The following is a 15,261-nucleotide window of genomic DNA, read 5'->3' as shown; positions in this document are numbered from 1 at the left end:
TTAAAATAAGTAGAGTTAAAGGCACTATCTCTATAGCCTATATTTATAGAGCCTATAAAGCTAGTAGCGAGTATATAAGCTAATCTAGCTAAACTATTAAGAATATAATAACTAAGTAGGAAGGTAGTACTAAACCTTTAGTTTAGTAAGCTTAATATATAGCGATTATAATATAGTTTAAATTATAACAATCTATATAGTAATAGTTAAGAAACACTACCTCAAAAACATACTAGAATTGTAGGTTTACGAGGTTCTATGGGTCACGTGGGGCACACTTCTAGGTCTTGGCCCCAACTTTGACTTCAGTGCATAACATCTGCCTTCTCGAGCTTGCGTATCCAACATGTCAACAACAGGGCGTGATAGAGCATGCATGTGCATCAGCTATATGACCAGGTCTCAAAGGGCCAATGCAGCTGTGGTCGCGTCTCGAGGGCGTGGATACCAGCGACCCCGTCTCGATCACCACTTGCCTCCTTGAAATCATCTCCTTGGATGGAGGTGGACGATGCACTTAGAAAGTGAATCACCATGATTCTCGCATGATCCTCGATGCTATCACACGATCGACACCCATTCCATTGCATCCGAAGGCACAAAGTCCTTCCGCACATCCTCCACAAGCCCATGGACATAACTCTCTCCCACCAGAGTATACCTCTTCTCACCAATATTCTCTCCTCCGTTCTCAGCTCTCCTCATCACAAACGGCACCGCACACCCTGGAACTGTGAGGACCTGGTCTCCTCCCTTCGCAAATCCGCCCACCAACGCTACAAACCCTTTCTCAGTCCAACAAAGTCTCCTTCCCTTCAACGCATTCCTCAAAGCAGTATTCAACGCCCTGAAAGTCCTCCCATTCTTACCACTTTGAAAATGCTCAAACGTCAGAACTCCTCGCTTCGCAGGCCTCTTTTGTCTCGCAGTATACGTCTGTCCTGGTGTCGAAGTACTGAGCTGGTCGCAAAAGAAACTAAAGATCTCAGTGTATGCTTCTGAACAGGTATTCTTGCCTTCGATGTCGTCTTTTCCTGCGACGAGGGTAGAGCAGAAGGAGTGCCAGAATTGGGAATTGGAGAAGTATGAGGAAATTGAAGGTTTGGCGGGATGTGGTTGTTGGAGAAAGTCGATGCAGTTTTGGAGGGTGGCGTTGGTGTTTAGAGGATCCTGGAGGGAGAGATGAGGGTCGTTGAAGACTTCTGAAAGTTGGGTGATTTTATCTTGAGGCTTTGCGAGGACATGAATTATCATGTCTGATTCGGAGATCCTGAAGACGGCTTGTCCGTTGGTGTTACCTGGGCGGTAATGAGCAAGACACGAAGTCCTGTATGCCAGAGCAACTGTGATTCGTGGTTTCGACCAGTCTGGTACCCACGAAGAAAGCTTGCTTGTCCCCGGATCCGTATCGTGATCGATACAAGCCAAAATGCTCGTCATATTATGCTGAACCATTCTTAGATCCTGATCTCCAGCAGCGATCCTGTTGTCGATAGCTGCAACAGCCTGCTTCACCTCATGCAAAGCCACCTCACCATACAACTTCTCCTTCGGCTTGCTATAATCCGGCACAACATCACTATCGCAAAGACCCAGCACACCGTATACCTTGTCCACCGGCTTTTCCACTCCAGCATACCTCGTATCAACCAACCATCGAAACATCGACTCCGTCCCGTTGCTCGTGTCAGAGTAGTTCTTCGCCGAATAGATCTCCGCCGCAACTGCCAAGCCTGACTTTCCTTTGACATCAAATTCATCATCGAAGATGCCTAAGTCATGAATTCCCATGCAATACCCCGCAAAATCCTCCCAAGAAATCGTGTCCCGTCCAGCCATCAAATACAATTCTCGTGAAAGAACAGCTTCCTGTATAATCCACGTCCTCTGAAACCAAGGCTGCCTCAACAAAGCCCTCAGGCTCAGCATCGTCTCCGCGTCCTCACCTTTAGGCCTTCTCAAATGCTTCAATTCCTCATCTAGCAATTCTTCGCTTCCCATCGTCGCCTGCGATAAGCCTTGCAAAGCCTTGAAAGCTTCTTTGCCAGGTTCTTTACCCAACCAAATCACCGTATTCCGAGATTTAGTATATACCATGCCCATCAACTTCACCTGACTTTCCTGATCAGCAGGACTTTGCTGATTAATACATAATTGATCAGCCCACAAGGTAACTTCTTTTTCTGGGTCTCGAAGATGTCGAAGAATACCGTCTAATGTGATTGTGATCATCTTAGAATGTCCAGAGACTGTGATCGGTCGAATGAAATTATCGTCGCCCCAACAGTAGCTGATGGCCGTGTATGGGACTTTTTTCTGTTTGATGAAAGAAATCCCGAAGGAGCACGGGAGACGCCAGCCGGAGGAGTCTCGTGTGTAATCAAATTCTACGCTGATTTGTTCGAGGGTGGCGATAAGGGGTGCGTCCATGGGGCCTGGGCCGAGTTTGAGGACGCGGATGTGGTGGGGTGGGGTTAGTTGGTACAATGTGCTGTTGGCGTCTGTAGGTCCTGGTGTTGGATCCGGTGCTTGGGTTTTCCGTTTCATGAATGCGGTCAATTGTTCTGTGAGGAACTTCGAGGTTTCTGGCGTCGCGACATTCTCGACGAGGGCTTCATCTCCGCAAGCTATTTCGAAGCCGGATGGGATGGCTCCCAGTTCGGGATTGTCTTGCTCCCAAAAGGCGGAGGTGTCCCAGGCTCCTAGTTCGGCCATTGCGCTACAGGTCGAGCGAACGGATTATGTCACCTGGGTTAGTTCTCATACGACACTGCAAATACGCAGTCAGTACCGAGTGCAGATTGCGGCCGAAGTGGGGCTGAAGGATCGTAGATATGGACTCCTAGATGCACTTGGCCACAAGGCCAAACGTTATATCGCCGCATAGCTCTGCGACTATTCCTTCATCATGTCTAAGTAGTATCCGAGTGTTGACAGATGAAGAAGAGTTGAAAGAGTGGAACAAGTGGATGGAAGAGGACGAACACTTTGCGGAGATCAAACGCGCGAAGTGAACATCTTGATGGTGAAGGATACAACGGGTGAGTCGAGCTGGTCTTGGTCTTCATAAGCACGCCCGGGCCCTTCAGCGTTGCTGCTCAGAAAAGATGTATTGCTTCTCATGAGACCTTCTAAGTTTCCGGCGAGATAGGCCGGTGATATCGATACTGCAAACACCATGAGACGAGGGAACAAAAATCGCCTGCCCTGAATACTCTGAAGAAAGGAAAGGGAGAATCAATGAAAAGGAAGATGGCGATAAATCCGCGTGGTGATGTTCGGGCAGTTGGCGCGTTGTTGTGCTGACAAAGTGCAGCACCGGGGAGCTGTCCGGCCGACCATTGCGGGGCGTATGATTGGTGGAGGTTGAGCTGTCGGGCAATGTCATCATGGTGAGCTGTTGGAACACGATCAATCGGAACTCATGACGAGTCCATTGACGAAGCCATGCAACGCGCCTGGTCCTTGTCGCTCCCTCACCAGCTGCACACCACTCACTACTGCACTTTCTATACGCACTTAGTTCATGTTCTCGACACGCAGCCTGCTCCACATCCTGAGGAACGCTGCTGCCACTTCGACTTTCACCCCGCGAGCTTTCTCCACGAGTTTCAGAATCATGGCCACCGAATTCAAGCTGAAGGGCTTGACCAGCATCGACCTGAAGAATGGTCAGACACAAGAGGTAGAGGTGGAAGGTGTCCAGGCGAGCGAGGACAAGTTGGCTACTGTTCTGCTGGCCAAGGTCAAGGATGAGGTGCATGCTCTCTCACCAAAGTGCACGCATTACGGAGCACCTCTGGCCAAGGGTGTCTTAACTGGCGATGGCCGTCTGACGTGTCGTAAGTAGTTCTTTTCACCCATCCTGACTCGTGCGCGGCAAACACGACTTCGAAGCTGACATTGATATCTAACAGCCTGGCACGGTGCCTGCTTCAACGTTGCAACCGGCGATATCGAGGATGCCCCAGCTCCAGACCCATTGCAGAAATTCGAGATCGTTCAGAAAGATGGTGGAGTGTACATCAAGGGCAACGAGGCAGACATCAAGGCTGCACGGAGAACACTGAGCATCAAGTGCAAAGCCCAAGGGCAGGACAAAGTAGTCGTTGTTGGGCGAGGTAGTGGTGCCATGGGTCTCATCGAAGGTCTGCGAGCTGGTGGATACAAGGGACACATCACATCCATCGCTAGCGAGGGCCACCCACCCATTGACAGGACGAAGCTGTCTAAGGCACTCATGGACACGGCCGACAAGGTTCAATTCAGGAAGCCAGACTTCTACAAGGAGGGTGATGTTGAGTTCGTCAACGACATCGTGACTGCGATCGACTTCAAGAGCAAGAAGATCAAGGGCGAGAAGACAGAGACAGACTACACCAAACTCATCCTCGCGACTGGTGGCACACCAAATCAGCTTCCATTGCCAGGTTTGAAGGGCGACTTGAAGAATGTGTTCCTCCTTCGCACACTCGAGAATGTACAAGGGATCCTTGGTGCAGCAGGTGAAGATGGAGGCAAGAAGATCGTTGTCATCGGCAGCTCCTTCATCGGTATGGAGGTTGGCAATGCTCTTGCAGGCAAGAAGCACCAAGTCTCGATCATCGGTATGGAGGGCGAGCCATGCGAGACCGTCTTCGGCGCCACAGTCGGCAACATCTTCCGCAAGCTGCTAGAGAAGAACGGCGTCAAGTTCTACATGAAGGCGGAGGTCGAGAAGGGTGAGGAGTCAAGCTCGAAGAGTGGCTACATCGGCAGCGTGAAGCTGAAGGACGGCATCTCACTTGAGGCAGACGTCGTCATTGAGGGCGTTGGTGTCAAGCCAGCGACCAAGTTCCTGCAGAACAGCGACGTCACCCTCGAGAAGGATGGCTCAATCCAGACTGACGAGAGCTTTGCTGTCAACGGCCTCAAGGACGTCTGGGCCATCGGAGACATTGCGAGATATCCATACCATGGACCTGATGGAAACGGCAAGCCTGTGCGAATTGAGCACTGGAACGTCGCGCAGAACCAAGGACGAAGCGTTGCCAACTCCATCAACAACCCCGGGTCAAAACCCAAGCCCTTCATTCCTGTCTTCTGGTCAGCTCTTGGTGCTCAACTGCGCTACTGCGGACACACGCCAAACGGCTACGACGATGTCATTGTGCAAGGCAACACAGATGTCAGCGAAGGCAAGCAGAGCTTTGTTGCATACTATACCAAGGGTGATACGATCGTGGCTGTTGCGAGTATGATGAAGGTATGTCTCGACTACGCACCAGATCTGGTATTTCCTCACACCGCGTTCCCTTACTGACTTGATTGTAGGACCCATACATGACACAGAGCGCCGAGCTGATGCGCAGAGGAAAGATGCCCAGCAAGAGCGAAATCACAAAGGGCGTGGATATCATGGAAATCAGCGTTCCAGCTGAAGTGAAGATTTGAAATGAATGAATGACTGAAATGGAGCATTGTAGATAGATGATACCTTGATGATCGTGCATGATTTGAAGATGAATGGAAAGTCACTCCATGGCGAGATGCACCAATTAAAATTGGCAGTGACATATCTGAAACTCTGTCTCTGCATTTTGATCCAGCTCTACAAGCATGAAATATTCCTTATCAATGGCTTTGTTGTGAATGGTTGGCGAGAAGTCAGCATTCTGTGGCATATGATTGGCACGTTTTTACATGCGGCTAAGGGATGTCGGTTTGAGGCCGCAGTTGCCTCCTGGCGAACGCCTTTCGCCGCTTCCCGCTTTCTGGGTCCGCACTTCTTTTGCATTTCTACAGTGTTCGTCTTCTTCCGATCTCAACATGTTGTCCAGCAGGATGACCATATGGCATGCATGGACGTGGCGAGCATGGGATTGCTCCAGCGTGCTGAACGCAAAAAGGTATACGTGCAACGAAGGAGCTGAAGAGCATACCACAAGCGAACTTCAACAACAGTCAAGGCTCTCTAGCTATGCGAGCTTTTCTTCGTTCGATCAATGATCAATCTGCAGACGATGCGCCCTCAGGCCATAGAGTTTCTCTCTCCCAGATGGGTTGCGGCGTACGCCAAACAGAGCAGCACATCCCAATTTCAAGCCACAGGGCCCGAGAGGTAGAGTAGCTGCAGTTCAGTCGCTCGAGGCTGTAGAACATGGACTCGGATGACAAGACTGCCGGAAATAGTCTGCGTGCCGTCGAATTTCGTATGTGGTGGAAGAGGCTATTTCTATGTCGCTCATTTTGTCCTCACTGCCAGGGTCATCTGGACGGCACGTAGGTCCTCACCCTCATCTTCGCCGTCGTTCTCCATCTCCAAATCCTCCATGTCCGAATCACCGCCGGCATCCTCAGCCTCAGCATCCTCCTCATTTTCAGCCGAAACGGCTTCTTTCTCCATTCCTTTTCCTTCACTCTCCGCCAACTCAGCTTTCTCCCGCAGAATCGCTGCCCTCACTCGCTCGTTTCTCTTCACTGCTTTGGAAATGTATCGCCTCACGTCGGGCAGAGGCATTTTGGCCTTACGGCAAGTCTTGTAGAGGCCGCGGCATTGGTATTCGCTCAGATATATGTTGTAAGGTGGCTCGCGCATAGCATCGCGGATGATAATCCAGAATTCTAGAAGCTTAGGTTAGTTCTTTGGCTAGGAAGTGCGCGCACTAGTAAGTTAAGGAGAATAGTACCTTGTGATGATTGAAGGACTGTTTTCACAGTCTTACTTCGTGCTATCTCGGCTTTGATGCATTCGCCGACAGCGTTCTTCTGTTCTTCGAGTCTGTCGGCCATTTTGTGTGTGAAGGCGAAGCGAGGCGAGGCGAGGCGAGAGCGGAAGGGGTGGTGAGGTGGTGAGGTGGTGATGTTCTGGAGAGGGTTTGGTTGGAAAAAGTGCGAAGTTTTGTGGGCGGCGGCGGCGAGGGGCTCATATGCAGCTAGTGCAAGACGTGAGCAGTGTTTGTTGCTTCAGTTGTAAATCTGAAGGTTGAAGCTGTCGCGCGTGTCGAGCTTCACTTCAGTTCTCACTTGGCTTCACTTCTGCTGCCGACTTGGGGAGCTCTCTGTCTCAGGTCACCACTCGCTGCCAACGGATGTAAACCTGTGCGGAAAGTTTCAGATAGCAGTTCAAGGAGGGAACAGCTATTTCCGTTGTCTCTGTCGTTCGAATGCATGCTGCTTGCTCATAGGAGGTAGTAGCAGTGGGTTTGTGCGGCTCAGACACTCCAGAGAGAGCCGAAAGCAGTCCGCCGCTCTCGCTATCCAATGCAGAATGCTGCCGACCGGCGCAATTTCCAGCCGAGCCACTTGATCCCAGAATGCCGGGGAAAGCAATGAGTCTTGTTCTACTCTCGCAATCGAGCGCTTGTCGCCGCCAAGAGGTGTAGAGTCCAGCCAGCTCGTCTGGTTCCGAAATTCCGGGAAAAGCGCAGTATTTTGTTTCACTCGAGTAGCTCAGCTGAACGAATTGATTGGAAAAAGCAAGAGAAAGTCCCGTAGCTGCCTTCCACTCCTACGATCGAACACATCTTGCTGCCAACAAATATTGATCCCACCTGCGGAAATTGATTGTGAGATCTCACAGTGATCGCAAAGTCTCCCTTGCTTCGACGGTCGAACCTATTCTTGCTGCTGGGATGTGTGATCGGATGTACTTGCAACAGGACCTAAGCTCGACTTGACTCCGTCATCGCGTGTTGAGCCTACAAGGGTAATTCTTGTTTCGCGAGCGGATTGGAGCTGCAAAAAGGGTGGCTGCGATTGTCGCGATTCCATCAAAGCTTCAGGTAGTTGAGAAACGGTACTGCCGCGTGGCTCGAAGAGCCTGCACTGCCTGATAAAGCAGACTGTCCTTAGCAAAACGAGCACAGGCATCCATTCTAGTATCTCTCGAATGGAGCGTGGACCTGGAGATCCTTTAATTGCGACCGGCAACAAGGTTTTTGAAGCCAGTGCAGACTCCGGTAGCAAAAAGGAGTCGTCCAGTGAGAAGAAGCAAGAATTGCCCGGCATTCGAACCGCTGACCTTGCGCCAAAATAGCAAAACGACAAGTTGACGATCCTGTTTATGGGGATCTGCCGGAACTAAAGTCGACGATGAGTCGCCAACTTGTCTGAGTAAGCATGTTTTCTTAGAACATATTAACGTCGGTTGCCTACCACCAAACGTTAGCGAGCAGAGAAATCATGATATTCGAGGAGTACAGTAAGGGACTGCTCCGTCTGGCAACAACAAAACAGGGAACGCAGCGGAAATGCTACGCCACACGCACTGACGCTTGGGACGCAGATGCCAATCTGGCACAGGCGGAGCGATGGTGCGAGGTCATGCAAAACCTCTCCTGCACCGTATATCGACGATGGTCCCCCGCACGCTTGCGTTGGCGTTGCGTGCTGTGAGGTGCGCGCTGCGGATGCTGTCTATCCTTTGTGTCAGCGTAGCGAGAAGTTGGGGTAACCCTAGCGGGTGTTGCGGTGGTTCCTTGATAACGCCCTGTTGCTGCTGCTGCGGCGAACCGTTGGCAGCGTCCAGAGACTATTGTAGTTAGACGGCCAAAAGATTCTTGTCGAGAAGCCGTCTCTAGTGCTGCACTGCGCTGCCTCAGCCATCACAGTCCTGTAAGCGCGTCAGTCGCGCCTCGAGTCAAAAGCTGCGAAGTAAAAATAAAAGGCAAAAAGCGAATGGAGGGAAAACCAATGTGACTAGCATTCGAACTCCTGACCCGCCCGGATTCTGCACCGAACGGCAAAACGACAAGTCGACAATCCTGCTTATGGGGATCTGCCGGAACTAGAATCGACGATGAGTTGCCGACTTGTCTGAGTAAGCATGATTTCCCCGGACATATCAATGTAGCAAAGAGACCAGCGGCACTTCTCGCAATACGGCACCGGCGTGGCATACTTGCGTGCGGCGAGTGCACGGTACGATGGAGTGGCGCGACCTGGGGTTATGTTGCTAGCTATACTGCGGCGAAAAAGAGACAGCGATATCTCGCTGTCTTAGCTAGCAATTCGCGAGTGCGGGGCCTCTTGGGGGAGATGTTTGATATCCTCGAGTCAGAATGTGTAAGCCAGAAGCAAAAAAAGGCGGCAGGTAGAAGAAAATGTACCACGCACCAAGCATATTTCGAACCCCTGACCTCCACGCGACTTGCGAATTTCGCCATAGAAAAGCAAAACGATAAGCCGACGGTCCCATTTATGCGGGTCTACCATTTACTCAGCGATTAGCCGCCGACTTATCTGAGTAAGCACAATTGCTTGGAATATATGAATGTCATTCTCTGCCGCACGGACTTGCGCCCGCCCACAGTGGTTCGCTCCCTTCATGACGCTGCCTCGTCGGCACCCCAGAGCTGTTGAAAGCACTTGAGGCTGGCGAGTGCTCCAAGAACGTCTGTTCCGTCCAGACAGCGATCTTCCGGTGCCTCCGGTCTTCTGTTTGACTCCTTGCGACAACGGTCCGCAAGTCGAAGAAGAAAGTGCCCGTCTGAATTGCATCACGCGGGAAATAGTGCCCGTTCGAGCCAATCTGCAGGAGTTGCAAGGGGTGCACAACGCTGCGCTTCGCAGAGACCTTCATAACGTTTCCGATCCAATGGCTCTGTGCCGCTTCTGATGCCATTTCAGGCTTCAGGGAGAGCAATCTTGTTATGGAGTGCGACGTGGCAGAAGTTTCGAGTGGAGGCAGCGCCCTTTATTGCCATTGACCGGCGTTCGCGCTGTCGAATCGAGCTGCAAAATCCTGACAGTGGCACGTATTAGCTCCGCGAAACTGAGACCAGGCACGCCACGCTCCACCACCTCACAATCCTGCGGCAGGCATCGAACTCACTAGGGATACGAGCCTCCAAATCAAGCAGTGTTCAACCGCTGTGGCGAAGAAGACGGCGAGTGAGGACGCCTTGCGAAGGACGCAAATCAGCTCGCGTCTGCTCTTCTGCGACTTTGGAAGTCTATATGGAACTGGCGGTGCTCTTCTTCCGGACTAGCGAGTTGAGTGACCCTGAATAGGATGCCAGAGGGAGAAGAGCCGATTGTCAGGAGCCTCCTGCAAAAGAGGAAGCTACAGGGCAGTGTGCCACGCCACTTCCGCTATACCGCTTGACGAAGCCCGACTGAAGCATGACGCGTGAGTCGGGATAGAATTGCTCCAGGACGAACGCGTTTGCGTTCTCAACCAGATGACATTGGGCCTAGCACAGGTGCATGACCAAGCTTCGACCCAGACAGTGCTCATGCAGACGGAGGCATCCGTCCTTCGTGAAATCTAGTTCATGATCCGGTGCTCAGAGTGGAGCAGATGCGGCAGAATTGGCCTCAATCAAGGCTCGATTACTCGCGAATAACGCGTAAAAAGCTGTGGTATCTCAAATCCAGACATGCTCTTGCCCTAACAACGCCAATTTCTGGACTGTCTCCGTCCTGCAATACACTTTTACCAGGACCCTATTTGTATTGCGGCATACCCTGTGGCTGCTGGTACTGCCCTCCTCCTGCTCCTCCGCTCATGTTTGGCTGACCTCCGTAGGGATTCCCAGCATTCCAGCCCTGATGCGGCCCGCCGTGTGGCTGCTGTTGTTGCGGTGGCTGCATCGGCACTCCTCCCTGATCAATCTGTTGCATTTGTCGCACCGCATCATCCGAGTTCTCGACGTTGGTTTCGAATGGGCAGATATGGCATTTGATCAATCGGTAGGGTTTGAGGGAGAATGGGATGATCGGGACGAAACAGAATGTGAACCATTCCCTGTGTACCAAAGCGTCAGCTCGTGGGAGCTCATGTTGCGACCTTGATGGCGCTCTACTCCTTTCTGGGAGTTGCGTTCTTTTGTGCTCCCAACTCACCATTTTGTACAGATCTTGCATGACCAATTCCCGCATCGCCCACACTGAACGGTGACGTTCTCGTAGCCTTTGAGTAGTTTTTGGAACGCTATCGCATCCGAAGTGTTAGCGAGACATGGGAGCTGTCGTGTGTCGCGCGTGGCGCGTAGGTGACGTACTGTGCGTTCCGCAGGTGAAGATGAAGGCCATACTGTCTGTCGCGGGTGTCTGATCGAGGTGTCGCTGTCGGTTATGGCTCCGTTGGCAATACTGGATGTGTGCTTTGGCTCAAGGAAAGACTGCAGTCAGTTGTGGCTTTGGCGATGATGTCGTCGCAAGATTGCGCGGCAGAGGAGCTTGGGAACGCTCGGCGCGAGGCTCAGCAACTTTCGCTTTCGGATTGAAGCATACGGCTGCATGCCGGCACATGGCTGTCGATCTGGGGAAATTTGCATGGGTATCAAGCGATGGTTGTTGCCGCGAGCGCGTGAAATGAGCTTCGTTATGGTATAAAGATATCATTTACTTGCTACGTGAACAGACAAGTGAGGCAGTTCCACTGAAGAAGCACGACTCAAGGGTCCAAGCCGCGAAACAGCTTTTATTGAGTGCCAAGCTATTTGGGCTATGGGCTGAACTGCATGTGAAGTATGGAGAAGCACCTCAGTCCCCTTTTGAATTCCTCGCCGACATGACTGTTCCCATCTACTGCGTCTTGAACAGCAGGATTGCGCAGTGACCAAGGTAGAAATAGATGAAATGCTTCGTCTCTGCGACACGAGTCAGCGGAATGGCTCAAGTGGGGCTGGAACAGCCTCATCAGACAGGAGAGCGCGGCTGACAACTCACCATGAGTGACGAATGACCCAAAGTTCCTGCCCACGATGCAATGCCATGTTGCACCCTTGCGTTCATCGAACTGAGGGAAAAGTCAGATGTTGATCGAAGGTGGATGTGCTTTCAGTCGTGACTGCGGGGACGTACCGTGCGCTTGATGTGCTGAGCGATTTCCTATTCGATTGTTAGCAACTTCCTCAATCCTGGATCTCAGGATACGAGAGCGTACCTTCTCAATGGTGAACTTGTTCATTGCTTCTTGTGCTGTAAATCAGTCAGCATTGGAGCTTTTGGGGGAAAAATGCCCGCTACCCACCGACTTCAATGGCTTCTTGCTGCATGTCCTCGTTCTGCAAAGCATTTGGTCAGTACCCAGACTTCGTCGCCTAGTCTCGCTATCGAGGAGTCTTGCGCACCATGTCCACCGATTTGATCTGAGCTGCAATGCTGGTCAGTCCAGAGTTGCCTACCACACCGCAATGCCACCGAACTCACCCTCAAGCTTCTCGTCATGCTTGTCGTCTGCCATCTTGATGGGATGTGCGCGTGTGGCCAGAGTATATATGTGCAGCTGTACAGTTGGTTGTATCAAAGAATCGCGTCGAAGTGCGATTTCGGGTGGGAGTTGAGGGTGAAGTTGGGTGACGCTGTGACGCCCGCGATGGCTGGGATGCGAAGTGGAAAACAGCGGGAAGCGGGCCGCCTCCCGCAAACTTTTCCCTCACGCTTTCAGTTTCGTATGCTCGAAAAATCACTTCCGCCCCATCCTCACCACATTCCCACCCACCATGGCTTCGTCACGCATCTTCGTGAAGGGTCTCCCGCCCACCTTTGACGAAGCCCAATTTCGAAAGCACTTTGGGCAAAAAGGGCAGATCACAGATGCAAAGATCTTTCCCAATCGTCGCATTGGCTATGTTGGCTACAAAACCAGCGAGGATGCCGAACAGGCGGTCAAGTACTTCAACAAGACTTTCATTCGCATGTCTCGTATCGGCGTAGAGATGGCCAAGCCCATTGACGAGAGCCTTGCTACCAGACGTCATCCTACAGCTAAGGTCACAGGTGCTAACCAGCAGACGGCTACCGAGAGCAACAAGCTGAAGCGCAAGCGCGACAGCGAGAGCAAACCCAAGGATGACGCCACCGAAAACGACCCCAAATTGAAAGAGTTCCTCGACTCGTACAAATCGAAGTCCGACAAGAAGGCGCTCGAGAACCAGGCGATGGTCGCAGGAGCAGAGCAAGACGAGGAGGCTGCAGTCGTAGAGGCTGGGGAGAGCGATGACGAGTATGAGCAGGTGCCAAAGAAAACGAAACGAACAAGATCAGAGACGAAGCCCATCCAGGACACACCGATGCAAGATGCGGCGGTGGAAGTGGTCGAGGCAGAAGCTCCTTCAGGCGATGCTGCGACAGATCTTGGGCAAGATGGAAGCAATGATATACCGGCAGTCTCTGATGCGGAATGGGCTCGTTCTCGGACAAGCCGCCTGCTTGGCCTGCTGGAGGATGACGAAGAAGAAGCTGTGCCCACGAAGCCAGCTGAATCTGATTCGGAAGCCGAGTCTCCACAGCAGGATGATGCTCCCGGCCAACGAGAGAAGACACCCGCGGAGCCGGAATCCTCAATACCCACACCGCCTGCGGAAGACGATGACGAACACGAGGACCAAGACATCAAGCAGGTGCGCACCACGATGCGCCTATTCGTGCGCAACCTGCCATACGATGTCAAGTACGAAGACCTCGAGGGTCAATTCGAACCATTTGGCAATCTTGAGCAGGTCAGTGAATTTCATTTCATCTCACCCGTTTCCTGATGATCTCCTGATAGGGACAGCTTATGCTTCGGCACATGCTTAGACCAAAAGAGGACCGTATTTTAGTAGATGCTTCGTCGTTTCTGATAATCTCACACTACGCACAGTTTTCAAAATGCTCATGCAAGACTACGTGGCTAATTCTGTTGCATAGATACACATTCCGCTAGACAAGACGTCCGGTGCAGCGAAGGGCTTTGCTTATGTTCAGTACACAGATCCGGACTCTGCCGAAAGAGCTTTGATTGAGCTCGATGGGCGCATTTTCCAAGGTAGACTGATGCACATCCTTCCTGGCGCTGCAAAACGAGAGAAGAAGCTTGATGACTTCGACCTCGCCAAACTTCCACTGAAGAAGCAGCATGAGATCAAGCGGAAACGAGAAGCTGCGAACACAGTCTTCAACTGGAACGCTTTGTACATGAACCAAGATGCTGTCATCTCCAGTGTTGCCAATCGACTCGGTATTGCGAAGTCCGAAGTTCTCGATCCAACTTCGAGCGACGCTGCCGTCAAGCAAGCTCATGCTGAGACACACATTATTCAAGAGACAAAGTCTTACTTTCGACAACAAGGCGTTGATCTAGACGCGTTCAAGAAAAGCGCGCGTGGGGACACGGCCATTTTGGTCAAGAACATTCCAGCGGACTGCAGCCGAGATGAGCTGCAGCGACTCTTTGACGAGCAGGGAGACGTCAAGCGATTCCTCATGCCACCTGCTGGCACAATAGCGATTGTGGAGTACAGCAACCCTGCGCAGTGCAAGGCCGCATTTGGGACATTGGCGTATCGAAGAGTGAAGTCGTCCGTGCTGTTCTTGGAGAAGGCACCCAAGGATGTCTTCTCTGCCAAGCCGATCGATGATCCCGCCACATCCGCAACTGCTGAAGGTGTTAGCAAGCTCTCGACGTCTGACCTGAAGGACACTGTCGTGCCTGACACTGCAGGTTCGGCGACGTTGTTTGTGCGCAATTTGAATTTTAGCACCACGACGGACGTCCTTACCCAAACATTCAAGGCTCTCGATGGGTTCCTCAATGCTCGGGTCAAGACCAGGGTCGATCCTAAACGAGGTGAACTTAGTATGGGCTTTGGCTTTCTCGAGTTCAACAGTGCCAAACAGGCTCAGGATGCACTGCGTGCTATGGACGGCTACAGTCTTGAAGGTCACAAGCTGCAGATCCGCGCTTCTCACAAAGGTGAAGATGCCGCGGAGAAGCGCAAGAAGGCTGATAAGGCTAAGAAGGCAGCTACGACTAAAGTCATCATCAAGAACTTGCCATTCGAAGCAACGAAGAAGGATGTTCGAGCCCTATTTGGCGAGTACGGTCAACTGCGAAGTGTTCGTGTGCCGAAGAAGATGGACCGCGGAGCCCGAGGTTTCGCGTTTGCAGACTTCACTACTGTCAAGGAAGCACAAAGTGCAATGGATGCTCTGAAAGATACTCACTTGCTGGGCCGAAGGCTCGTGCTGGACTTTGCTGCTGAAGATCCGGAAGATGCCGAAGCAGAGATTGAAAAGATGCAGCAGAAGGTTGGCGCGCAAGTCAACAAGGTTGCGTTGCAGAAGCTTGCTGAAGGTGGCAAGAGGAGGAAGTTTACTACTCAGCAGGACGCTGACGAGGATGCTTGAGAAGCGTGATATCCGAAACATCAATACAAGTAACTCATCCATCGACAACCAGTCATGTGAACTCGCTGCTGGCAGCCGGTGTTTTTACATTGTTCTCATCTGGCCTCTGCTCAAACCACTCACATCGCAAAAGCGCTATCCTAATACGGTTTATGCAGTCAC

General features: G+C 51.7%; 6 protein-coding genes across 6 annotated transcripts; 2 read left to right on the top strand and 4 right to left on the bottom strand.

Moving 5' to 3' along the window:
* Positions 1 to 561: 561 nt before the first annotated feature.
* On the bottom strand, positions 562 to 2,715 carry RHO25_008967 (uncharacterized protein; the record flags this gene model as incomplete). The annotated part of the gene is made up of 1 exon (XM_023604763.1): positions 562 to 2,715. The coding sequence occupies one exon, from the start codon at positions 2,713 to 2,715 to the stop codon at positions 562 to 564; it is 2,154 nt and encodes a 717-aa protein (XP_023460664.1).
* An 811-nt stretch (positions 2,716 to 3,526) lies between these two features.
* Positions 3,527 to 5,433, top strand: RHO25_008966 (uncharacterized protein; the record flags this gene model as incomplete). Its single annotated transcript, XM_023604762.2, has 3 exons — positions 3,527 to 3,842; positions 3,918 to 5,245; positions 5,314 to 5,433. 3 exons carry the CDS (start codon positions 3,527 to 3,529, stop codon positions 5,431 to 5,433), a joined length of 1,764 nt encoding a protein of 587 aa, XP_023460661.1.
* A 790-nt stretch (positions 5,434 to 6,223) lies between these two features.
* On the bottom strand, positions 6,224 to 6,771 carry RHO25_008965 (uncharacterized protein; the record flags this gene model as incomplete). The annotated part of the gene is made up of 2 exons (XM_023604761.1): positions 6,224 to 6,603; positions 6,669 to 6,771. The coding sequence occupies 2 exons, from the start codon at positions 6,769 to 6,771 to the stop codon at positions 6,224 to 6,226; spliced, it is 483 nt and encodes a 160-aa protein (XP_023460662.1).
* A 3,657-nt stretch (positions 6,772 to 10,428) lies between these two features.
* Positions 10,429 to 11,016, bottom strand: RHO25_008964 (uncharacterized protein; the record flags this gene model as incomplete). The annotated part of the gene is made up of 3 exons (XM_023604760.2): positions 10,429 to 10,729; positions 10,828 to 10,915; positions 10,986 to 11,016. 3 exons carry the CDS (start codon positions 11,014 to 11,016, stop codon positions 10,429 to 10,431), a joined length of 420 nt encoding a protein of 139 aa, XP_023460659.1.
* Positions 11,017 to 11,511: 495 nt separating this feature from the next.
* Positions 11,512 to 12,172, bottom strand: RHO25_008963 (uncharacterized protein; the record flags this gene model as incomplete). Its single annotated transcript, XM_023604759.2, has 7 exons — positions 11,512 to 11,576; positions 11,656 to 11,725; positions 11,791 to 11,817; positions 11,873 to 11,907; positions 11,960 to 11,993; positions 12,060 to 12,082; positions 12,139 to 12,172. The coding sequence occupies 7 exons, from the start codon at positions 12,170 to 12,172 to the stop codon at positions 11,512 to 11,514; spliced, it is 288 nt and encodes a 95-aa protein (XP_023460660.1).
* Positions 12,173 to 12,431: 259 nt separating this feature from the next.
* On the top strand, positions 12,432 to 15,099 carry RHO25_008962 (uncharacterized protein; the record flags this gene model as incomplete). The annotated part of the gene is made up of 2 exons (XM_023604758.2): positions 12,432 to 13,430; positions 13,621 to 15,099. 2 exons carry the CDS (start codon positions 12,432 to 12,434, stop codon positions 15,097 to 15,099), a joined length of 2,478 nt encoding a protein of 825 aa, XP_023460426.1.
* Between the last annotated feature and the right edge of the window lie 162 nt (positions 15,100 to 15,261).

This window comes from Cercospora beticola, chromosome 5 (assembly GCF_033473495.1).
Source record: "Cercospora beticola chromosome 5, complete sequence".
NCBI lineage: Eukaryota > Fungi > Ascomycota > Dothideomycetes > Mycosphaerellales > Mycosphaerellaceae > Cercospora > Cercospora beticola.
The sequence above is the reverse complement of the archived record's forward strand: the minus strand, read 5'-3'. Positions and strand labels throughout refer to the sequence as shown.